Source organism: Myotis davidii, unplaced genomic scaffold, assembly GCF_000327345.1.
Source record: "Myotis davidii unplaced genomic scaffold, ASM32734v1 scaffold217, whole genome shotgun sequence".
Classification (NCBI taxonomy): Eukaryota; Metazoa; Chordata; class Mammalia; order Chiroptera; family Vespertilionidae; genus Myotis; species Myotis davidii.
Window position 1 is genome coordinate 3,024,265 of NW_006290034.1, and position 24,593 is coordinate 3,048,857.

The 24,593-nt window shown below is 42.5% G+C and overlaps 2 protein-coding genes across 5 annotated transcripts in view; both read left to right on the forward strand.

Moving 5' to 3' along the window:
- Window positions 1-1,445: 1,445 nt before the first annotated feature.
- Window positions 1,446-15,470, forward strand: RNPC3 (RNA binding region (RNP1, RRM) containing 3). 2 transcript variants are annotated; one of them, XM_006762943.2, is made up of 15 exons: window positions 1,446-1,748; window positions 3,066-3,113; window positions 3,510-3,628; window positions 4,290-4,373; window positions 4,775-4,886; window positions 5,850-5,918; window positions 6,921-7,063; window positions 7,507-7,632; window positions 8,152-8,300; window positions 9,388-9,549; window positions 9,646-9,740; window positions 9,840-9,898; window positions 11,664-11,796; window positions 12,477-12,548; window positions 15,273-15,470. In XM_006762943.2, the coding sequence occupies exons 1-14, from the start codon at window positions 1,557-1,559 to the stop codon at window positions 12,531-12,533; spliced, it is 1,548 nt and encodes a 515-aa protein (XP_006763006.1). In that variant the 5' UTR covers window positions 1,446-1,556; the 3' UTR covers window positions 12,534-12,548; window positions 15,273-15,470. The 2 variants fall into 2 exon arrangements, with proteins under 2 accessions (XP_006763006.1, XP_006763005.1); XM_006762942.2 differs by lacking the exon at window positions 15,273-15,470 and adding an exon at window positions 13,478-13,943.
- Window positions 15,471-17,130: 1,660 nt separating this feature from the next.
- The window catches only part of LOC102757613 (pancreatic alpha-amylase), a 15,257-nt gene continuing 7,794 nt past the window's right edge, over window positions 17,131-24,593 (forward strand). Inside the window, exons 1-2 of one of the 3 annotated variants that reach the window (XM_015563402.1) lie at window positions 17,131-17,209; window positions 24,206-24,419. In XM_015563402.1, coding sequence (XP_015418888.1) covers window positions 24,252-24,419 — 168 coding nt within the window. In that variant the 5' untranslated portion in view covers window positions 17,131-17,209; window positions 24,206-24,251. Of the gene's footprint in view, window positions 17,210-21,944; window positions 22,304-22,429; window positions 22,601-24,205; window positions 24,420-24,593 lie in introns of those variants that run through there. The other 2 variants (XM_006762944.2, XM_006762945.2) reach the window with 2 other exon arrangements.

The following is a 24,593-nucleotide window of genomic DNA, read 5'->3' on the forward strand; positions in this document are numbered from 1 at the left end:
CGGTTCCTTAAAATCTAGTGGGGAAGACAAACATCACCCATATAATCAGCAATTAAAAGTAAAAATAACAAAGAGAACAACTGTAGGGCAGATTCATTAATTTAATACTTAATAACAAGCCTATGAGGAAGACGTTGTCTTCGTTTTACAGATCAGAGAACTTGGCAGAGCGGTTAAGGAACTCCCCCTAAGTCACACAGCAGAACAGGCATATAAACCGAGGCAGTTTCACTCCCAAAGCTGTGCTTTTAACTGCCTCTGAATGCAAAACGGAAACCCTGCTACATGCAAGCAAGACAAAGATAAGATTGGACGTCTGGCCTGTGTGGCTCAACGGTTGAGCATCGACCAGTGGACCAGGAGGTCACTTTAGATTCCGTCAGGGCACATGCCAGGGATTTGGGCTCCATTCCCAGTAGGGGGCTTGCAGGAGGCAGCTGATCAATGATTCTTTCTCATCATTGATGTTTCTAGCTCGCTCTCTCCCTTCCTCTCTGAAATCAATAAAAGTATTTTTTATAATCGCACTAGGTACAGTGAGGGAGAGCAGACTGCAGGGTGTGTGCAGTGGGAGTAAGGAGACGCATTGGAGGGCTACGGCAACATTCCAGGTGGATAATGATTAAGTGCACGCGTCAAATCAAACTTACAAATAACCGGAATACACAGGAAACTGTGTGGTACCAGAGGAAGAACGGGAACTTAAAGGCAAGCACCCCAAGGACCCCTTTGGATGAAGATCAAGATCATTAGGGAGGTGCATTTGCCGCATGTCTAAGTGAACAGAAGCAAGAACCCCCGAGTGTCTTCAAGCAAGAGCAGAGAGCTCTGCTTCACTGCTGCACAAGGTGAATGCCGGAGTGAAGCGTGAATTAGTCAAGAAATGAGCCGGGCCTGAGCGCCTACCGGGCTGCTGTGTGCAGTGACCCAGAAGACAAAACACGTGTGTTTCGACCCTTTGTTCCTTACACTGAGTTCTCCTGCCTGCGTGGACCTCGCTGAGTTGCAAAAAGAACTTGCTGTCTCCGACATATCCTATCCTGACAGTGAACCCACACCCACAAGCGCAGCCTGCAGCCTCCCCTCCGCCTGGCAGGAGCGGGAAGCCAGCCAGCGCGGCCGACTGCGCAGGCGCCACGCCCCTTCCCGCGCCCGGGCCCGCTCCCCGCCCGCACATGCGCATCAGACTCCTCCTGTCGGGCTTCCCTCCTCCTTCCTCAGCTCGATTGAGGTATTGCCTCTCTGTTCCTTCTTTGACAACTTTTTAAATCCTCACACACTCTCTCGGGCACATTTCCGTTTTTAATACCTTCCGCAGCTGCCTGGAATCCTAATCACGTTCTTTTCCAATCACGGCAGAACCACGCCCTCCAGTCCCAGGAACCGCCCTTTAAAGTGTCACTCTCGCGAGCGTCTCGCGAGAAGGCGACCACCTCTCGCGGCATTTCCGTGCTACCAGAATCCTTCGCGCGAGGCGGAAAATTTACCATTGATCCCAGCTTGCTTTTCACTGCGGTGGTCCACTCCGCGTGCGGGTCAGTCCTTCTCCGGGGACCATGGCGGCCCCCGAACAGCCGCTACCCGCGCCCAGAGGATGCCCGAGCTCCACTTCGCTGTCCCCGCCGCGGGGCGACCGAACCCTCCTCGTGAGGCACCTGCCGGCCGAGCTGACTGCGGAGGAGAAAGAGGACTTGCTGAAGTATTTCGGGGCGCAGTCCGTGCGCGTCCTGTCCGATAAGGGGCGACTGGTAAGGCGCTCGCGTGGGGAGAGGCGCTCGCGGCGTGGGACTCCCCTCTCTCCCATCCCCATCTCCCGCGGGTCCCGCGGGGCTTTGATGGGCGGAAGCCTGGGTCGGTGACAGCGCCGCGAGACAGGGAGCTGGGGAAGGCGAGGCTGAAGGAGGGGACGCGGCTTAGTTAGGTACCAATCCCGGGGTCCCCAAACGCCTCGGAAGATGGGGGTGTTCCTCCCAGGCTCCGTGCTCTCGGAAACAGGGAAGAAGGACCTAAAAAAATGTTGGTTCATGTACAAGCCACTCATAAGACAGACCATGAACAGAGAGGAGAAACTGCAATAATAGATTGGAGAGAACTAGTTACAGAATTCCTATTCTGTTTCTTTTATACCTGACAACGTTTTAGCTGGACTTGTCTGCATTAGAAGAGGAAGGCGCTAAGTTTCCGCAAGGTGGTCTTTGGGACAAGTCACCCGTGGAGCTACAGGGCCCCTAGCATTCTGATACGCAGCCAGGGTTGAGGATTAGTGAAAAAAGACCAGTTTGGTCCAAGTGTCAGGTACAGTAAGTCCTCCATGTCATCGATAGGTTCTGCAACTTTAAGCAGAAGGACATACAAGGAACCTGGTTTTACCACAGGCTGATTGATGGAAACAAGAGGTAGTCAAGTTCCCGAGGCAGCTCATCAACCTAGAAGGAGCGGACTTTGAACAAAATGACATTCATTGTTCCAGGACCTGCTGTGGACCAGCAGATAGAAATATTCTAAGTGGTTCAGTTTAAGTGCATTTAATCAAGTCATCTTGGATAAGATGAGACAAAGTAACAATTTACTCAAGCAACTTCAAATGCTTTAGGCAAGAACTCTTTCTTAGCATAATAGTTTATTTTCTTTCGACTTAATGTAATTTATATTTAAACATAGAGTTCTTCCTGTGAACCCTTATTACAAAGATAAAGCCCACAGGAAACATGCATTCAGGGAATTTTCTTCCTTATGAACATTTTAAACTCTGCATTTGGGTGTATAAAGTTTAAGATCTTTATATGTATTATAAAATAGCAGATATTTTATATTTTTGGATAATTTAAGGATAGTCCTTTGGGTATAGTAGAGGTTTTTAAACTTTTGATCTGTTGAACTATTTGACGGATGTGTGTGTGTGTGTGTGAAATTAGCAGTAATCAGTTAAAGTGATAATGATTTTTCATTCTTTTCCAAGATTTTATTAATGTGTCAAATCACTACTAACTGGTAAAATATCAGACTTCCTTATGAAAACCTGAAATTATATTCGAAATAATTTTTGTGCCTTAATTCTTTTTCAGAAACATACAGCGTTTGCTACTTTCCCTAATGAAAAAGCAGCTGTGAAGGTGGGACTTTTTCTTTACTATCAAAGTTAACAATTATCCAGTCTTGGTTCAAAAATAACACATAAACTATAGTTTTATAAAGCGAAAGGGTTTGCATTGCAAGATCTGGCTCCACAGGCTACCTGGGACTGTCAGTTGGCAGATCTCACCCAGAGGTTAGGTATTGGGATCTAAGAACAGCAGATTAACTATGTGCTGGATTTAATCAGATTTTAATTTTGCTAAGTGATAGGAAGCCAGTCAGAAAGGCTGGGCAGCGCGAAATGAGAAATGGGTAAGAAATAGCCAAAGACGTGGTAACAGCATTAACAAAGGACATGTGTGAATGCAGATGGCCTCTAACAAATCACTGTTGGTGCAGTTATCCAATTTCTTATTCTTCTCTTCCAACTGAAGGCACTGACAAGACTCCACCAGCTGAAACTTCTAGGTCACACTTTAGTTGTTGAATTTGCAAAAGAGCAAGATGAAGTTCATTCCCCATGTCCCTCTTCAGGCACAGACAAAAAGAAAAGGTGCGTAGACAGTTGGGTTTTCCTCACATTGATACGTTTCTCTAATTGAATGTAATACATTAAAACAATGTATTTTTGTTTCTAGTCATGCATTAGGAGTTGATTTAATATTAGGAATTAATGTGAAGTGAGTAGAGAATACCGTTAATGACATTCACCTTTAAGTGGAGGGAAGGTAATTAGCATAAAGCCTGTTGTATTACAGACCGTGGGTATCATGCATGGGTATGGCTTTTGCAATCGAAGACTAGTATTTGCTTTCTAGTTATAGCTCTTTGTAAGTTACATAACCTTTACAAATAAGCTTTACACCAGTGGTTCTCAAAGACTAGTAGTCCCTGGAACAGCTGCTTCCTCTAGGATTGTGACTGGCATACAGGTTTTGGGGCCTTAACCTGGTCTGCTAAGTTAGAAATTGGGGGAGGAGAGCAATGCAGTTATAGAAATTGGAGCGTCACTGTTGTACACCATGTAAATGCTGGGTTTTCAGTCTTCAGTGAGATTTACCATACCGTCTTCCTAGGGTTTCAGTGACGATTAAATGAAATGTCGCATGGAACAGTTTTCATCGTGCCATGTGTGAAAAGATAATGTTTTTTCTGTACGTACTTTTCCACTCTGTTTCTAAAGTTAAGATCAACTTTGATTCTGTGTGTCCTAGGTCTGATGAGCCTGTGGAAGATGATAAGGAAAAGAAAGAACTTGGTTGTTTGACTATAGAAAATGGAATTGCACCAAACCACGGGTTAGCGCTTTTTCTTTGTATTCTGTTGTTCTTTTAATTTTGTTGTTCTGTGTGTGTGTGTGTACTGTAAATCAGATAATTTATTCAAAAGGGATATTTGGTCATGTCTATTTTTAGTCTGTCGATTAAACATTTTGAGCTATAAGAACTGGTCACTGAATTTGGTTCCATTAGAATGTTCAGAGCTACGAGATAAGGTCTGATAAGAAAAGTCTTATTTTTCTGTAATGCGGCCAGAAGGCAGCTTTCTTCCTAAATGGGCTTGTTTGGGTCTGTTAGGCCCCAGCAACCCTAGACTCGTGAATTATTGGGTTGGTTCTTTTTGTTACCAGATTATCTAAAACGAGTTATTGACATGAAACTCAGTGGAACACAGTGAGCATTTTAAATATTTTTTCTAGGCTGACGTTTCCTCTGGATTCCTGCCTCAAGTACATGTACCCCCCGCCGTCCAGCACAATCCTCGCCAACATAGTGAACGCCCTGGCAAGTGTGCCCAAGTTCTATGTCCAGGTGCGTAGAGTAAAATCAGCTTTCCCCACAGGAAATGCATGAGGAACCTGGCATTTTATTTTCCATGCCAAATCTCAGAGTTTTCCACATAGTACTAACTAGACTAATTCCGGCAGGCAGTGACATTACAGTAGCTTACAGATGTCATCATCAGTGCAGTCTGCTGTAACTATGCCACAGAGTAGGCGGCTTAAAAACAGAAAATGATTTCTCACATCTGGAAGTTCGAGATCAGGGAGGTGGGGTTCTGGTGAGGGCCCTCTTCAGGTGGCAGGTGGCCCGGCATATGACCTCATTACTTCCCAAAGCCCCATCCCTTCCCCCCACCTCCTAATACCTGCACATTGGGGGTCCGGATTCAGCATGTGAATTGTGGGGTGGGGTGCGTCACAGACATTCCGTCCATTTCAAACGGTAATGAAATATTACTGCCTCCAGGTACAGGCTTTTATAGACTATGGCATAAGCAGCCCATTATGTTTAGTATTAATACTAATAAACAAGGTAATTTGGGAAATGCAGTTTCTGGTAATTCTTGGCTACGTTAGCATACACCTTTAAATAGAGATTCTTTCTTAAAGGAAAGGACATAGTTGATCCCTTGGCAAAGGTTTGAAAGTATTGATAGTAATAGGATACTTTTTGAAGTACAGAATGTAGGTAATGTTGATTTTGTTATTTTACTTCCCTGTTTCCTAATTTTACAATAATCAAGGGAGAAATAGCAAGTCGGAAGGTTTTGTATTGTAATAATGAGAATAACGTTTGCAGAACTGACAAAAATTTAGGAAGGCCAACCTGAGATGCGCCAGGGCTTGCTCCAGCCTGTCCTGGTCATGAAGGTGAGAGGTCTGCCGGCCTCCGCACCACGTTCATCGTAGTGTCATCACAGAGTTTTTAAGTACAGAAAACGTGAGCTGGTCACCATTTTACTAAGCGGTTCTAAATGCTTTACCGTTTAAGGTGCTTCATCTTATGAATAAAATGAATTTGCCCACACCTTTTGGACCAATCACCGCACGACCTCCCATGGTAAGAAAGCTCTTAGAATTTTCAAGATTCGAAAATACTCCTGCAGGGGAGGGATTGTTGAGACTAAATGTTACGATGCCCTTGGCCTCTCCTGTGCCCTGAAACTGAGGAGCAGGTACAGTCACTGTGATGGGGATCAGGGTCATGTGGAGACCACAAAGCTGTTAGCCCTTCGGTCCACAGCAGCCTGCCCCTGTAGGATAATTACCTGGAGCCGACTTCCTGATCTCACCCCCTGCTGCGGTTTTGTGGCATATAGAGCTTTCTTTGCAGAAGAAAGGTTGCTAATACTTTCATTAGAGTTTGCTATGCACATTTATCAGGAATTCGGGTAAAAGGCTTTGTGTGCTGTGGAATAATTCTGGTTGTTATTTTGCCACAGTCCTATTTCAGATAACCTCAATGAGAAATTATTCAGTGCTGACATTTAAGTAGAAAATTTTCCCGCCACCACAGTGCCTGGCTCAGTGCAAGGATGTTAAGCTTATGCCAACTGCAGTTAACAAATAAATTCAAGTCTTAGTCACTTGACGCAATATAAGCTGCTTCGTGCTCAAGTCAAGTTCCTTCCAAAAATAGTGCAGCATGATGCTCTGCCCCATTCAGTCATTCAACAGACCTCGGCCCCCACTGTGCGTGTTCGCAGGTTGGTGAGGGCTTTGCCGCGCAGCCTGCCAAGCAAGAAGGAAGAGAATTTCATGTGTGGAGGGTTTTCATGCCAACCCTTCATTGGCCAAAACATGTTCCTGGTGAACTCTAACTGCCAGGGGAGTTTGGAAATACTTGGTTACTTTAGCATACACCTTTAGGTAGAGATTCTTAAAGGTGTATGCCAGGTGCCCAGGAAGAAGCACGTGTTTGCTCAGCTCGCCGTCTGCCACACAGGTGTCCCTCCGTGTGTGGGAGTGTGTCAGAATATCATGAGCTACAGAGACGAGAGTCATGCATCGAACGGAGTGGTTTATGTGTTCTGGAAACATCACTGGTTTTGTTATTGTTTAGTATGAAGACTATGTGCCGTTACACGCCCCTCTCCCACCTGTGTCTCCGCGGCCCCCGGAGGAACCGCCGTTGCCGGACGAGGACGAGGACTTATCTAGTAAAGAGTCCGAATACGAGAGCAGCGATGAGGAAGACCGGCAGAGGTCCGTGACGCCGTATACTTGTTTAGATTCGAAGAGACACATTCCATCAGAGGAGATTCTCTTGCTCTTCTGAATTTCACTGTAATTCTTGGTAACTTGGGGACATTAGAATTTGTTTATCCCCAGCACCAACCCCTCGAGCATATAGTAGTTATACACTATTTTTTTAGTTTCACCCAAGGACATGTTCATTGATTTTTTTAAATTTTTTTTTAGAGAGAAGAAGGGGTGGAGGGGATGGAGGGAGAAAGCGAGGGAGGGAGGGAGGGGAAAGAGAGAGAGAGAGGGAGAGAGAGAGAGAGAGAGAGAGAGAGAGAGAAACATTGATGTGAGAGAGAAACATCGATCAGTTAGTTGCCTCCTGTACTCGCCCCAACCAGGAATCGAACTGGCAACCTTTTGGTGTACAGAAATAATTTTTGCCTTTCCCTTCTCTAAGGCAGAATGGCCAAACTAATGGAATTGGCAAATCTTCAGCCCAAAAGACCAAAAGCAACAAGACAGCGCCATGTGAGAAAAAGGCGGAAAATAAAGGACATGCTGACCGCACCTGCCCCCGTCTCTCACAGGTAGTTCTGTTTTGGATTATGGGACAAGGGCTCTGTAGGTGCTAGTCTGCTTGCGGAACTCACATTTTTAAAAAATGGTTGTGGCAGAGATGTCTGTTTGCCATGGAGTTCTATGTATTTCAATATCTTAATCAGATTCCATTACTCTTAATTGCAATTTTAATTTCATGGAACTTTTCTACTATGTCAACTTCCCTTGAGCCCATAACTTCATAAATTGAGAAAGGCATTTGTTAAAATGATCTTTTTCCCCATTTTTAATTAATAGTCCTCATGTACTGTCCCTGTCACTTGCTGTGGGACTCTGCATCTGTCTAAACTAGGACTTTAATAGGACTTACAGGAGAACATGTGTCAGGCTTTACCGAAGTAGTTAATAGAAGTTTTACTTTGTGAAATGCCTGGAGTGGTGCATGCTTTATCAGTGTTAGCTTTTTAAAAGTACAGTAAACACAAAATAGTGTTTTCCTGGGAGCATTCTTTATAGTTGCAAAGTAATGCTGTGATTGTGAACTGCAGTGTACACCCGGTGCTGTCCCCGTCGGATGTATTTGATCAACCACAGCCGGTCGGAAATAAAAAGATTGAGTTCCATATATCCACCGACATGCCGGCTGCATTTAAGAAAGAATTAGAAAAGGAAGATGATTTTGAAGAACAAAATCCTGGTAAGCACGTTCTAGTTCTATTTTTTTTTCTATTCCATATAAATTTCTATTGTATAAATGCAATATTTTTTTATTGCATTTACTGGGGAGCCATTGGTTAATACAATTATATAGGTTTCAGGGGCACAGTTCTATAATATATCATCTGTTTATGGTTCACCATCTCAGGTCAGGTCTCTTTCCATACACGTGTCCCTCCTTTACTCTCTCCTACCTCCCCCCATCTCTGTTTCCCTCTGGTAATCACCATACTGTTGTTTGTCTATGAGTTAATTTCTTTTTGTATTTTTTTTTGGTTCTTTCACATTTTTAAAGGAATTTAAAGTAAATGATCTTTATTTTATTTGTTTTCTTTATTGATTAAAGTATTACATATGTGGTTCATTATATTCCACAAATGAGTGAGATCATGTGATAATTTATCTTTCTCTGACTGGTTTATTCGCTTAGCATAGTTTTTAAATGCGATGTAAACATGTTTCTCAGTCAGCGTTTGTGTTAGAATTATATTCTATACGCAATGTTTCTATCTTAGTATTTGTGGACTGTATGTAAACTCTGCCATCAGGGCTTCCTCAGTACCATGGGATACAGTCCAGTGTCACCTTTCTTATTATAATCAGCACTGGTGCTGCCGATGAAAATGTCGCATTGCCTGTTGCAAGAAATGGACTGCAGGGTGCACCGGAGTCTGGCTTGTACTGATGTCTGCGCTGGAAATGCGCTAGAAGGGTTCTTATGCTGATTTATTTTTTCGTGGTTCATGAAGTGTGATGTGCGGTGGTTCTGTTGGTATGATCGCAGTGTTGGTTAGGAAACAGCACTGTGACCATCTTGTGCGTAGATGCCTGCAGGCGCCAATTCTCTTAGTACACGTTTTTGTACCTTATGAAGACCCTGCCTACTCCGGCAAGCCCTGAAATACTTACTGTTTGAACCTTGACAAACAGACTTTGCCTGCCTGTTGTAAAATCCGAGAAAAACACCACAGGGCTTAGTGCCAAAGACGTCCTGACAATTCAAAGTGGAAAACAGAACATCTTGAGAGGAGGGATTCTTAATGGCTCCTGTTGACCTTAACCCTTAGATTTACCTGCTGCCCAAGGTGATGCGTCCACTGTAGGATTTGGAAAGATCTTCCCCAAACCTAACCCGAGCGTCGCCGAGGAGAGTAAGGAAGACTCTGACGAGACGCCGTCCGAGTGCATCTCCAGGCGGGAGCTGGAGAAGGGCCGGGTCTCCAGAGAAGGTAATTCCAGGACATGGACCAGCCTTGCTCCCTCTGAGGCTTTAAAATGGATGTAAAATATCTTAACTTTACTTCCTTGTTTTGTTTTTAAATAAGAAATGGAAACGCTTTCGGTTTTCAGAAGTTATGAACCCGGTGAACCAAACTGTAGGATTTATGTAAAGAATTTAGCTAAACATGTTCAAGAAAAGGTAAGTCAAGTTTTGTAAATAAAGTTTATTATTTAACAATTTTTTTTTTTTTTGGCTGGACTTCCTTACTTGTTTTTTTTCCCCTTATTGAAATTCTAGGACCTTAAATTTATTTTTGGAAGATATGTTGACTTTTCATCAGAAACACAACGGATAATGTAAGTGGCCGTCATATTCTCAGAGTGTTCTTCTCACCTGTAGGAAGTAACCCTGGTTCATCCCAGCGCTGTCCTTTAGTGAGAAGCGGAGTCGGCAGGCTTCTTTGCAGATGGGCAGGTTGCAAACATCCAGTGGTTTCACCTCAGTGCGGGCCACGTGGTCCCAGTAGCAGCAGCTCAGGGCTGCGTTCAGAGCATGAAAGCGGCCACAAACAATACATGAAACTATTGGTAGCCGAGTTCTGGTAAAATGTACTTAGAGAAGCAGCCTCATCAGAAACGCGAGTCCCAAGGCAGAGGTTCCCGGCACAGGAATCTCCTGGAGAGTCTGGGTCCCTCCCCAGAGTCTGGGTTTCCAGACAGAGGCGGGGCCTCTGGGTTTGCATCCCTAAGAGCTCTGGGATGGTGCCGAGCTGCTGGTGCCCAGTCCCCCTGGAAACCACTGTCGGTGCCTCGCCTGGTGGCCCACAGCGTCAGGCAGTTTCTCACTCTCCCTGTGGCAGTCACTTCTCTGAACTGGACTGAGTCAGGCAAGGCTCCTATGAGAGCGTCTCGGAGGGATATGCTTAGTAAATGACATAAAAGCTAATGCTTGCAGTTAGAATTTTATTCTTTGAAATTCCATAATAGTTGGCTCCTAAGTACATAGGACTGTTGTGTTGGCCATGTAAACTAGAAGCAGAAGAGGCGAGGAGAGAGACTTCTCAACTGGTTAATTTTGTTTTAAACTTCTTGAGCAACTAGCACTTTTCAAGTCTGGTCTGGCCTTCTATACCTTTTTAGATAGGTATGCACAGGTCTTACCATTCTCCATTATATGCATTCAGAAGGTTTTCTTGCCGGTCCTTTTTCTTGTTGCGGCCTTTAAATCATGATGGTAAGAAACATAAATAAGTAAATACTTTATGTACATTGATATGTACAAATGTGTGTATACATTCTTTCCTTCTATTTCCAGGATTGCCTGCAATTAGAGTTTCATGGGGAAAATAATTCTAGATGGAGAAAGTTGTACCCGACAAAATGGCAGATTAATAATTGTTCCCCATGGGACTTAGTCATGTGCATTTTAAAATCTCACTGCATTTTTTATGCTTTATATAATCTTCCTAGTCCTATAGACTCTCTAAATGGCAAGCAGTACTTTAGTTACAAGTTATAATCTGCTTTTTCTAAGGAGTCTCCAATATAGCTTTGTGTCCAAAATGTTAAAAAAAATACACTACTGAAGAGTGGAACTCTACACTAGGAATAACACATCTGCTTCGTATTCCAAACTCTGGCTTGAGCTCAGTATAACAACAGTGAAGAAACCACAGTCTCCATGGGCATCCGTGGTTTTGACTGGGTGATTAGTAACATCTCTTGCTGCTCTGAAATCCTGTTCTTTTTCTGGGGTCATGATCAGCCCTTCTGTTCTTGGTCATATAGTTTTTTTTTTTTTTCTCTTGAGTAATAGTATTGAATTGGTTGCATGGAATTTTTAAAAAATAGAGATACGACGTAACAACTTAAGAAATGTGCTTCATAATTGCTAGTAAGATAATTTTAAAATCACATAAATACATTTAAGGTAGCTAAAAAATATATGTAAGTGCATCCTCAAACTTCTATTGTCTACTCATAGAATCAATTTTAGAACTGTCCACAAAATACAGTGTTAGGAAGCCTGAGGAATCGATGTGCTAACGAGGTTGTATAACTGTTTTCGCACTGAAATAGCAAATTCCATTCATTTGGTCACCGTGGTTCTTCCGACCTCCAGGTTTGACATCCGCCTGATGAAGGAGGGCCGCATGAAAGGACAGGCCTTCATTGGGCTCCCGAACGAGAAGGCAGCAGCAAAGGCCTTGAAGGAAGCTAACGGATATGTTCTCTTTGGTAAACCTATGGTGGTTGTATCCTTTTAACCTGTCTGTTCCAAACACTAGTTGTTAGAAGAGTATAGTTGAAACTAATTTTTATCAACCTTTAGAAGACCTAACAGCTGACATTCTAACTGGAGGTACTCAATCACAGACATACTTAGCTGAGAGAGGTAAGTGTTTAGATGATGATTGGAGATGAAGGAACCTCAGCAGCAGCATGAGGTTATTAAACTGTAGCCACGTCTGAGGCGATCTCCTACACGGCCCAACAGTGTGTGCACGCTGAGCCTCAGCCTGCAGTCCCCCGAAATTCCATTAGGGTCATTAACGAGATACAGTTCACTGTAGTTTTATATTTTATCGTACTGTAATTCATATTTGCATTTAAGAATTTTAATAAACAGAATATACCATTGATTAATCACCCCGCTTTTAGTAGTGAATATAGTTTGCAAGTTATTAATCAGCAGGATAGATGAAGGTCTAGGTGTGGAAGATACTGACTGGAGAGAAAAGGTACATTTTTTACTTCTCCCCCAAATCGTGGATAGCAGGTAGATAAAACATACTTAACAGATGTCTGAGAGTATAAAAATAAATATAAAAGATAAATTCAAAAACTCTGCTTCTACCCTGAATTAGAAAGTTCTTGATAATTAGAAAAGACTGCTTCCATGTTTGTAAAGGAAACCTTAATTTTTAAATATTAGCAATTCGCTCGATCTGCTAGACCAAAACAAGATTCTAAAGAAGGAAAAAGAAAGTGATACAAATTGGTAAAGGTAAGTGTGGGCATGAATAGGTGGAAGGAGAAGACTTTCTGAGATTCTGCCACAAACTCTTCTGGAGGAGGTCCTATGGTTTCCCCGCCTGTCACCCCTGCCTACCACTTGGAGCTGGTAGAGCAGTAACTCCAGTGAAAGCCCTTAGCTCCATGCATCCATCTGTCCATGTCTAACTAGTTAATTCTCATTCAACTTCAAAGTTATAACTGCAGAATAAAGCCTATTTGTATCTAAAAGTCATACTGGGAAAATGGGTTTTATAAGGGGAGTGTGTCAGATTGCCAGAGTTTCTGTTCAGGAGGTCTGGGGTGGGGACCTTGGAAACCAGGAAGCCAGCTCTCCTCCCCTTCTTGCCCCCCAGTTTTTCTGTGACGGGGGGGTGTAGGCCAAGCCAGGACAAACCAGTCATCCTTGGTGGGCCTGAGCATTTGCATAGTAATTACTAATTGAACACTTAAGAGAAATATACACATGTCTTTTGTGGAATGAAATCTGTTTTTCAAATATGTAATTCTAATGCACACTCAAGTAATTTTATTATTAAAAATGGTAGAATTACATTTCCAACTTTAAAGTTGTGTTACATTGATGAAAGAAAAATGAATGGAAATATATCCTTTTATTTAAAATATTTCTGCCTTTGTACACTGGAAGAAGATGAAGTAAATGAGTCAAAATTACTGTTGTTAAGCTGAAAAAATTATTGAACTTACAGAAAATTTTGCTTCATGTTTATTCCTTTTATGGGATACCTTAAACATTTGAATTTTATCTTAAAACATCTATAGTGATGTAGTCAGAAGTCCTACATGCCTTAGTGGAACAGTTAACAAGAAACAATATATAGTGTTTTTAAAAAATCATTTATATGTAAACTTCCTGTGGAAATGAGAAGAAATTAAACTGCATCCGCTGTTCTTCTTTAGAAGCACTCCTGCGTAAATACCGCTGTAATACTGTCATGCAAAGCGTATCCTTTCTCGTATCCTTTTGGGGGCAGTACTTTCGTTTTTTGTTTTCTTAGAAATGTTTTGTCCCTCCCACCCATTGGTCCAGAATAAGCAATACTTTTTGCTACTTAAAAGAAATATTTCTAAATATCAGTGTTGATTGAACAAATCTTCTATGGGTTTGTTTAGATGTGCTGCTAAATTTTCTAGACTTTCCTTTAGGTTACATAATTTTTTCAGGGAAAGTTAGTGAATCAGGTCAATTTATTTACTTGTAGAATATATGCATTTACTTTAATACAGAATTTAGCCCTTTTTCTTCATTTATGTAATTTCTAGACCAAATTCAGTAACGTGTTCTGTTTTATGACATACTAGAGGCCTGGTGCATGGATTCGTGCACCGGTGGGGGGGTCCCTCGGCCAGGCCTGTGGGGATCAGGCCGAAACTGGCTCTCCAACATCCCCCGAGGAGTCCCAGATTGCGAGAGGGCGGTTCTCGGATGACACACCCCAGAACCGGGCTCCCTCCTCTCTGGTTCCGGGTCCATCACCAGAGAACCACTGCTGCCAAGTGACTGCAGCTTAGCAGCTCCTGCATTGATCGTCTGCCCATGGTGGTCAGTGTGTATCATAGTTACTGACCAGTTGGCCGGTCGCTTCGGCCTTTATATATATAGATTTAGTTAGGTATTCTGTATAATGTGTTGTAAAATTTGGGGAAAGGTTTTTTCTTTTATTATTTTAAGAATTCAAGTATTAAAAAATATTAGCTAGTTAAAAAATAGCATAAGTAGATTCCTATGTAAATTCCAAGTAAGAGTAACAGACCTCACCTTCAAAGTGTTATTGAAATTTCCTTTGAGAGAGACAGCAAGTAGGAATCTCTCTTTCCTCTTAAAGCAAGAAGAAAAGTGTATCAGCTGGAAGACAATGTTGACTCAGGGTAGCACATTAAATGGAGAGAAACAGTCCGGTGGATATGTCAGAGCAGTGGTTTCCAGACTAGTTCATGACCAGGATTACTCAGAACTGGGTCTCAGATTTGATTGCACATTGAAATAACCTGGGAGACTTAATGTATTGATTTTTAAAAAAGACACACTAAAAAAATCTGATGCCTTGGTTCCTCCCCCAGAGTTTTGACTTGTTGATCAGGTGTCCACCATAGATTCTGGGATTTTTCAGACCTCCCAAAGTTCTGACTCTAACATGCAACCAAGGTTGAGAACCACCTAGGAAGGATTTTTAGACTGAGATTCCTGAACTCGGTCCCAGAACTAATAAATCAAATCTCTGGGAATTGACGAAGAATCTCATTGAAAAGATCCCTTCCCTTAGTATAATTATAAGTACTGCAGTTGGGGTCCGACTTTGTGAGATTAAAATGGTTAGGTACCTAATGTCACCTACCTGTCTACCTTTCTAGGTAGGAAAATAAAGGTTGGTTGGTGCCTCTACATTTCCTTCTTGCAAATCCTGCTACTCCTAGTCCTGTGAAAACAATTCAAAAATCTGTTGATAATCACTATCATCCTAAAGAGTGCAAAAAATTATAGATATTGAAATTACTTTTTTCCCCCTACAGGGAGTCAAATGCTATATTTTTTAATGTAAATCACTTTCTTTACAAGTTGTTTTTAGACAAATAAAATGTACTGACATGATTCACTAATTTTCTAAATATAAATATTTTAGCTTTTATTTATTTTTAAACTAATGAACTGTTTTATACTCATTACTGCTTTCAATTAATTTTTATGGTATTTTAGGTTCCTTTTGAATTCCATGTCTTTCCCGTGTTTTGCACCTCTGAGAAGAAATTGACCACCTGGGCTATGGAACTGTGCGTAACAGCTTTTAAAGTGTATCTAAAAATTAAGTGTATATGCACTTAAATTAGTTTATTGGACATATATTATGTGTATTTTAATCAGCTTTCTATATAATAAATTATTTTTTCACTAAAATAGTATTCTTAATTTTAATGTTTTACATAGCTAGGAAAGTATGGTCTTATTAAGGTGGTTTTACAATATTAAATTAAATTGTTTTTTAATATTATAAATAATGCCCCTTTTTAATTCCTACCTGCATACCAGTGCTCTTACTTGTAAAATTTTCTTTAATAGTGATCTTATTTCTTGTAATTCTTTTAGGAGTTTTGTTTGTCTGGCTATGAGTTTTTTGTTTATTTGTGTGTGTGTGTGTGTGTGTGTGTGTGTGTGTGTTTCCAGTTTAGGGAATTTGTTTAGTCTTTGATTTTTGTGCCCCTATAATCTATTAGAATGTTATTCAAAAGGTAAAAATGTTTCCCATATAAAATTCCCTTCCCTTGGTGAAATTAGTTTCTGCTGTAGGTAAGGAGGAAAAATTTCATATACAGGCGTATCTCACAGATATTACAGTTTGGTTTGAGATCAGCACAATAAAGCAAGTCACATTTTGTTGATTGCCCAGTGCCTATAAAAGTTATGTTTATACTGTAGCCTATTAAATATGCGATAGCATTATGTCTAAAAAGCACAATGTCCATACCTTAATTTACAAGTACTTTATTGTTTAAAAAAAAATGCTACCGTAGTCTGAGCCTACAGTGAGTCATTTTTTTTTTTTTTTTTTTTTTGGAGGGTCTTATTTTGAAAGTAATCTTTTCTACTGAGCAGTAGGCCTCAATGGTAGGCTTAAAATATTTAGTAAGCCATGTTGTAAAGAGATGTGCTGTTCCATTTTTAGAGCCCGGTAGAGTAGATTTAGCATAGTCCTTAAGTGTCCCCGGACTTTCAGAATGGTGAATGTGCACAGGCTTCACCTGAAAGTCACAATTCATTAGCCCCTAATGAGAGAGCCAGTCTGTCCTTTGATGCTTTGAAGCCAGGCACTGACCTCTCCTGTCTAGCCCTGAAAGTCCCTGTGGCATCGGCTTCCAATGTCACTGTTCTCTCACTGCAGCCTGTTGTCACGTGTGGCCACCTCCGTCCTGATCTTGGCTGGCTCCCTGGCTGACTTGCTGCAGCTTCTGCATCAGCACCGCTGCTTCACCTGCCCTTTCGGGTTGTGGAGACGGCATCTTTCCTTAAACCGCATGACCCAGCCTCCACCAGCTTCAGACTTGCTCCTGCCGCTTCCTCACCTTAGAACTGATGGGAGCGGGGGCCTGGCTCTGGATTAGGCTTTGCCTTAATTAGGTTGTGGCTGGTTTATCCTATCCAGACCATTACAGTTTCCTCCCTATCAGCAATAAGACAGTTCTGCTTTCTTACCATTTGTGTGTTTGCTGGAGTAACACTTCGAATTTCCTTCAAGAACTTTTCCTTTGTTTTCACAACTCGGCTGTCTGTCTGGGGCCGGAGGCCTAGCCTGTGGCCGTCTTGGCTTTGGACATGCCTTCCTCACTGAGCTTCCTCATCCTTAGCTTTTGACTTGGAGTGAGAGACCTGTGACTCTCCCTTGCACGTGGACACTTAGAGGCTACTGTAGGGTTATTAATTGGTCTCGTTTCAATACTGTGCTTCAGGGAGGAGGGAGGCAGGGAACGGCTGGCCGGTGGAGCAGTCAGAACAAACACAGTAATATCTGATATGTAAACTCTGATTGCCGTACGGTGGTTTTCCATTATGCCTCTACAAGGGCTCGGAGGAGTGAAGCAGTGAGACACCTTGAGTGTTTGTTTCCTTTAAGAGCAACATGAACAGTCAGCGTCATCCTGGTAAGTCAGTCATCAGACAGAAGGCACAGCATTCAGGTTGCTGTTTTAGGTGAATCAGAAAGTATTTACTGTGCAAATAAGACTCCTTCAAAATCAATATCAAGAGATATTAAGGGCCCTAGTCGGTTTGGCTCAGTGGCGTCGACCTGCGGACCAAAGGGTCCCAGGTTCGATTCCAGTCAAGGGCACATGCCTGGGTTGCAGGCTCGATCCCCAGTGGGGAGCGTTTAGGAGGCAGCCAATCAATGATTCTCATCATTGATGTTTCTATCTATCTCTCCTTCTTGCATCCTCTCTGAAATTAATAAAAAATTTAAAAAAAGAGATATTAAGGCTTTCAGAGGAAGTAAGGGAACAGAATCAATAGCTGATGCGCACCTAACATTCACCAGGCACTTTGGCCCCTTGAGTGCAGCTCTTCCACAAAATACTGACTTCTGCGCATGGCCATGAAGTTTCAATCGCACTGTACGTGCGCGCCCGCACGTGGTGTTTTGTGGAAGAGTCACACTTTGTTGCCATGATGAATTACATCTGACTTTCAGAATTTGAACTATTCTGAACTTCCCAGGATAAACTTCACTTGACCATGATGTATAATTCTATTTATATATTGTTTGAACAACTTATTAACACTTGATTGAGGATTTATGCACCTATACCCGTGGTCCCCAGTCAGGATACATACAAGAATCAACCAATCTGTATATATAAAAGCCTAAGCGACCAAATGACCGTTGACCGGTTGCTACGATGCACACTGACCACCAGGGGACAGATGCTCAATGCACAAGATCAAGCTCTCTCCTGTCTGGATCGAGCCTGCGGGGACTGAGCTGAAACTAGCTATCTGACATCCCCGAAGGGGGGATGGATTTCAAGAGGTGCAGGCCAGGCAGAGGAACCTTACTTGTGCATGAGTCCATGCACCGGGCCTCTAGTGAATGTATAAATAGGTGGAACAATAAATTGATGTTTCTTTTCTCTCTCTCTCTCCCCTGTCCCATCCTATCTCTGAACTCAACATTTTTTAAAAATGAAAACTTAAATAAGTGGCGAAAAATAATGTGTACATGTTTCAAAAGACTCATGATTATTGCCCAGCCAGTGTGTTAACCTATGTATGAACCAGGTTTAATTCCATGCAGAAGGCAGCCAATCAATGATTCTCTCTCATCACTGATGTTTCTATCTCTCCCTATATATGTATATATATATGTATATATATATGCCTAAGCAACCATTACGACCAGAACTACTGGTCAACCAGTCACTATGAAATGCACTGACCACCAGGGGGCAGACACTCAATGCAGGAGCTGCCCCCTGGTGGTCAGTGTGCTCCCACAGGGGGAGCGTGGCTCAGCCAGAAGCTGAGCTCATGGCTGGCGAGCTCTTCTATTAAAACCGATATTAAGAAACTCAGTAAAAACACATGGTCAAACTATATGCTGTCTATTAAGACTTAGATCCACAGACATAAGTAGATTTAAAATGAAAGGATAGAAAAAATTGTTACATACAATTAGTAAGCAAAGAAAGCAGGGTGGCTATACAGACAAAATCGATTAAATAAAAAAGGTTGCAACAGAAAATAAAGACAATACGTATTAATAAAAGTTTCAATAGAGCAAATGGATTTAACAATTCTAAACATTTACACAACTTAGACCATCAAAGTGTATGAAGCCAAAATGGACAAAATTGAAGGGAGAAATAGATATTTCTACAATAATAGTTGCAAACATCAGTACCCCACTCAGGAAAAGGGATAAAAAGAGAAAATAAGGAAGGAAACGGAGGACTTAGCTTAATAAATCAACCAGATCTAACAGACAGGCACAGAACACCCTGCCCAACAATAATAGCATACTTGACGTTCTTGTCAGGTACACGTGGGACATTTTCTAGGACAGACCATATATCAAGCTACTAATTATTCAAAGTATTCTTAATGTATTCAAAGATTTTTCAATGGGATTAAGTTAGAATTCAGTAACAAGGGAAGCTGGAAAATTCACATTCCCATTGAAATGAATGCATTCTTGAACAACCAATACATCAGAGAGGAAATCACGTGGGAAATTAGAAAATATTTAACTGAAAACAAAAAATGTACCAAATGACGGGATGAATTGACAGTGGTACTAAGGTGAGAACTGACAGTTATAATTACCTACAAATAATGAAGATCTCAATTCAATAACCTAATTTGCAACTTAAGGAACTAGAAAATGAAGAAGTAACGAGACACAACCTTAGAAGAAGAAAGGAAATGATAAAGATCAGAGTAGAGATCATTGAACAGAGAAAGAAGATAATAGAGACAAATCAATCAAACCAAAAGTTGACTGAAAGAAACAACAAAATTAAACCTTTAGCTAGATGGACAAAGAGAAAAAGACTCAAATTACTAAAATCAGAAATGAAAGTGGGGACATTGCTGCATAGTCTATAGAAATGAAAAAGGATTATAAAGAGTACTACGGCCCTGGCCGGTTTGGCTCAGTGGATAGAGCGTCAGCCTGCAGACTGAAGGGTCCCAGGTTCGATTCTGGTCAGGGGCATGTGCCTTGGTTACTGGCACGTCCCCAGTAGGGGGCGTGCAGGAGGCGGCTGGTTGATGTTTCTCATCGATGTTTCTGGCTCTCTATCCCCCTCCCTTCCTCTCTGTGAAAAATCAATAAAATATATTTAAAAAAATAGAGAGTACTATGAAGTGTTCTACACCAACAAATTAGATACCTAGATGAAATGGACATATTCCTAGAAATGCATACCCTTAACTTCCTACATCCCAAGAGAAAGCAAATGTCATATAGAATGTCTTCTGAATCAAAGAGCATAAGGGAACTTAATGGTTGTATCAGAAAGGAATAGGTTAGTAACAAAAACAACAAATCCTCCTTGGCTTATAGTAACCACGCGTATGTGTCAAGTTCATCATCGGTCAACAAGGGCACTGACCCTACATCTTAGCCACTTCACAGTTGGCCACAGAACTCCATTTTGACACAAGATTTAACAAAGAGGACAAAGAGGCCTCCCAGTCCAACATATCCCTCCTGCTTGCATTTCACTGCCAGAGCAAGTCACATGGACACTCCACGGCTCAGCAGGACAGGAGTGTATAATTCCCCCGAGGGAAGGGGCACCGAGTATGAACAAGAAAACGTTCTGTGGGTGATATGGATCAAGTCCTAACAGGGGAGTTAATTTTGTTCAGAGTGAAAATTTGAAGAAACAAAAAACCCTCATTCTGCGATCTTCTAAACATATTCCTGAAAGGTGAAAGTCGGGCAGGCTAAATAGCCACCTCAGGCTGTGAATAAAGAAAAATGACTTTATTTAAGGAAAAAGGATGGGGGATGGGACCATTGAGAGGGAAGGGCTCCACAGCACTGAGCCAAAGGGTACTGGGTCCACGAGGGCAGCAAAAATATACTTAGGAAGGTGCAACGAGGAAGGGCTCAGGAGCAACAGAGAGCCGAGGCGGCTGCTGTGGCTCCCTGGGCAGAGAAAAGGGGCCTTGGACACGGGCTCAGGGGGTGAGCCCAGATGAGCTGCCGCTGCCCACTGCTCCCCGGGTTGCAAGTCTCATGGGGTCCCCTGGGTTAGGAGATACATGCCTGTGGGGGAAGGAAAGGGGGAAGGGAGTGGCACAGGCTTGCTCCTTTGTCCTGAGTCTCTCTCTCTTGCGGGTGGAAATTGTAAGGCAGGTTCAGAGGAGGGTCTAGAATATTCAGCAGCTTTCCAGGCGTGCTCTTTCAGGGCATGGTCTCCCGATTGGTCAGCACCAGGGCAGGGGTCATTAGCCATGTAGCTGCTCGTGGGGCAACCACTGCATCGCTTGCCTGGTTTTGCTGCTTTTCTGAGCCTGGAGCTGAAATACAACTGAGGGCTAGCTGTTGTCTCTCGGGAGGAAAGGTCAGGGTCTAAACCGCACGACCAGTGACCTGAAAAGTCAGGGTGTGCTAACCACGTGGGCAGCCGTCGCCAACTGGTGGTCCGCGGACACTGGTGTCCAAGAGGTCCGAAAGGTTAGTGACTGCCGCCCTAGGGGAGGATAGGTTACCCTGGGGCGGTGGGGATGGTGGTGGTGGTGGGGTTCTTGTGTTCCCAGTTTTGCCCCTTGCTAGGCATCCGGGGCTTTCTACCCTGGTGAGTTTCTGTACCTGGCCCATCGTCCTTGCTCTGCTCATGTCTTAACAGTTACTACTAGCCAAGCAAATTCCCAGATTCCAAAATACCTGCACATACGATACTCGTGACACCCAGTGACAGGCTGATAGGACTGGGTTACATGGTCACTATGCAGTCACACTGTGGTCTCAGTAATTAAAACTGGGTACGAGCACAGCTCTCGCATTTACACACGTGAGAAATCAAGTGATAACACACAGAAATGGCACCAGCAGCACTGGATGCGTGTTGCTAGCTGTAGTTATTTTTGAATATTTAACATATACCATGATTCCCATTTGCTAAATGAGGATCGACGTGTCATGTACAGACTTCATGGTTTTCCTCCGGGCTCAGAGCCGATGGCAAAGCTTGCATTCAAAATTAGATTTCTGGTTTAGAGACTTCGTTTACATTCTAGTCACACTTACGTTACTTAACTCATTTAACACAGCGATATTCTAATCTGTCATTAAGGGTGTTGTTTGTTTTAGCAATTTCCCCCCCAGTGGAGTAATATAAACCATTCAGAAAAGAAAGGGTTGTGGAGATTGGGAGAGGCTCGGAGAAAGAGAAAGGAAGGACAAAACGAAAGCAACCTGGCAGAGGAGTGAGGAGAGGCTGGGGCGGAGGGGGTGGGGACAGGGAGGGACGCCCAGGCGCTCAGGAGACTGGCCTGGCCTGATGCCAGCGGGGCTGAGGCTAGCCCGGGTACCACGTGGGTTTGGAGAACTCAGCAGGGTCCTCAGAGCCACGACTGGAAGGAGGAGGATTATGGGCAGTTTATAAAGTCTAAAATGCAGCATTTTTTCCTTAAGAGAAAAAGAGAACTGTTTGTTTTCTTAATTTTTACCGTTGATAAGAGACTGAACGGAGGATTTGTGGGACTGCTGGCTTACAGAAGTTGATGTGGTAAGTTATTTTACAGTTTGCTTTTTTTAGTATCATGTAATCCCTTCCCCCCTTTTTCTCTTGAAATAAGTGGCTCCTGGCATATGATTCGATAGAGTTCAAAGTGTCACAGTCTATTTTAGGTTTGTTGACATCTGAAGTCTCAGTGTCCACCAGCACAAAACGTACAATTTAGATTTAAAATGCGTCCAAACCTTCACTCCAAAGGCAGCGCTCCCTGCAGAGAACTGTAGGCTAACATGACTGTCTGTCTTCTCTTCTCTAACCTTCCCACGTGACTTACTATCCTCATCTCAGGTGCATTTTTCTTGCTTTTATTTCTCCTTTCTTTCGGTAGAGGGAGGGCTCCTAGGCGACAGAGTATTGTTTTAAGAAAATTGTACATGAGATTCCATGGAAAACTTAGAGGGATTGTGACCATTTTTAGAAGAGAAACCATTATCTCGACCAAGTGCTGCAGTAGTATTACTGCCCAATGTTCTAGAATATTGAACACTGGGAAAACAGAAAAAATATAAAAACACCCGGAGAGAAAGACAAGTGATGAAATAACAGACATAGATGTGAGGAGGTATTTCTACTAAAATTTTTAATGCTTTTTTTAAAAAAAAATATTTCATTGATTTTTTACAGAGAGGAAGGGAGAGAGTTAGAAACATCGATGATATAGAAACATTGATCAGCTGCCTCCTGCACACTCCCCACTGGGGACGTGCCTGCAACCAAGGTACATGCCCTTGACCGGAATCGAACCTGGGACCCTTGAGTCCGCAGGCTGATGCTCTATCCACTGAGCCAAACTGGTTAGGGCAATTTTTAATACTTTTATTAAGTTACTTGCTATAAAGATATTTATAGAGCATCTACCAATGGTTCTCAACCTTCTGGCCCTTTAAATACAGTTTCTCATGTTGTGACCCAACTATAAAATTATTTTCGTTGCTACTTCATAACTGTGATGTTGCTACTGTTATGAATCGTCATGTAAATATCTGATAGGCAGGATGGTCTTAGGCGACCCCTGTGAAAGGGTCGTTCGACCGCCAAAGGGTTGAGAACCGCTGACAGACTAATGACTACAAATGACAAGAGTAGATAACTTTCTGTTCTTGGTTAATGTTAATTCATGTACTTGTTAAAACATGTATTTGTACCTGTCTGAGACGGGAGACTGCTGGGGAAAGGGGTAAAGAAAAAACATGTATACTCACACATTCCCTCTACAGACATGCGTTAAGCACATGATCTGATGGAGAGACGAAATGTTCTGTTTCCTTAATTCATAGACATTCAATTTCCAAACTGTTTCTTAAATCTTAGGTGCAGAAATTTAAGTAACTGAAAAACTGGGGCTAGGAGTAACAATTTTTAAAATATATATATTTTATTTCAGAGAGGAAGGGAGATGGAGAGAAATAGAAACAACAGTGGATGAGGGAGAATAATTGTTTGGCTGCCTCCTGCATGCCCCACACTGGGCATCGAGCCTGCAACCCAGGCCCGTGCCCTGACCTGGAATCCAACCTTGAACTCTTGGTTCATAGGTTGATGCTCAACCACTGAGCCACACTGGCCAGGCCTAAGGCAACATTCTGACTATGAATTTAGTTGGCTTTGTTTGTTCTTTTCCTTCTATCTTTGAAGGGCTTTGGAAATAAAATCCAATGATAAGTAAATAATACATGATTGGGGATTGCTTTTTATGTATATAAAGTGCCAGATGTTAAAAAAGGCTGATATTCCCTAATAAAGAAAACATTAAGGTTCTCAGAGGTCAGTTGGATTCATTTCCTGTACAATCTTATGCTTTATTGATAATTCCTTTCAGATTATGAGTCAACATTTTGTGCCGGGAGTATTTGCTCATGTGAACATTTACTCTGTAAACCATGCTTCTTGCAGGAATATAAATAGTGGCTGGAAAGAACCCGGACAACTTCAGAGCAAAATGAAGTTCCTGCTGTTGCTCTCGGCCCTCGGGTTCTGCTGGGCTCAGTACGCCCCCCACACCAAGCCTGGGCGCACCTCCATCGTCCACCTGTTTGAGTGGCGCTGGGCTGACATTGCCCTGGAATGTGAGCGGTACTTGGGTCCCAAAGGATTCGGAGGGGTGCAGGTGGGTCTGGCTTACAGTGTACGCCGCGGGGCTGCTGCGCCTTATAGCATATGGTCTCCTCTGTGTCAGTGAAGCCCAGAAATTGTATTTCATATGCCCTCAAAGGAGTTTTGTGAGGAACATACAAAATTCAGTATTTTAGCAACTTTAGGTTCTGTTTCTGGTATATTCTTT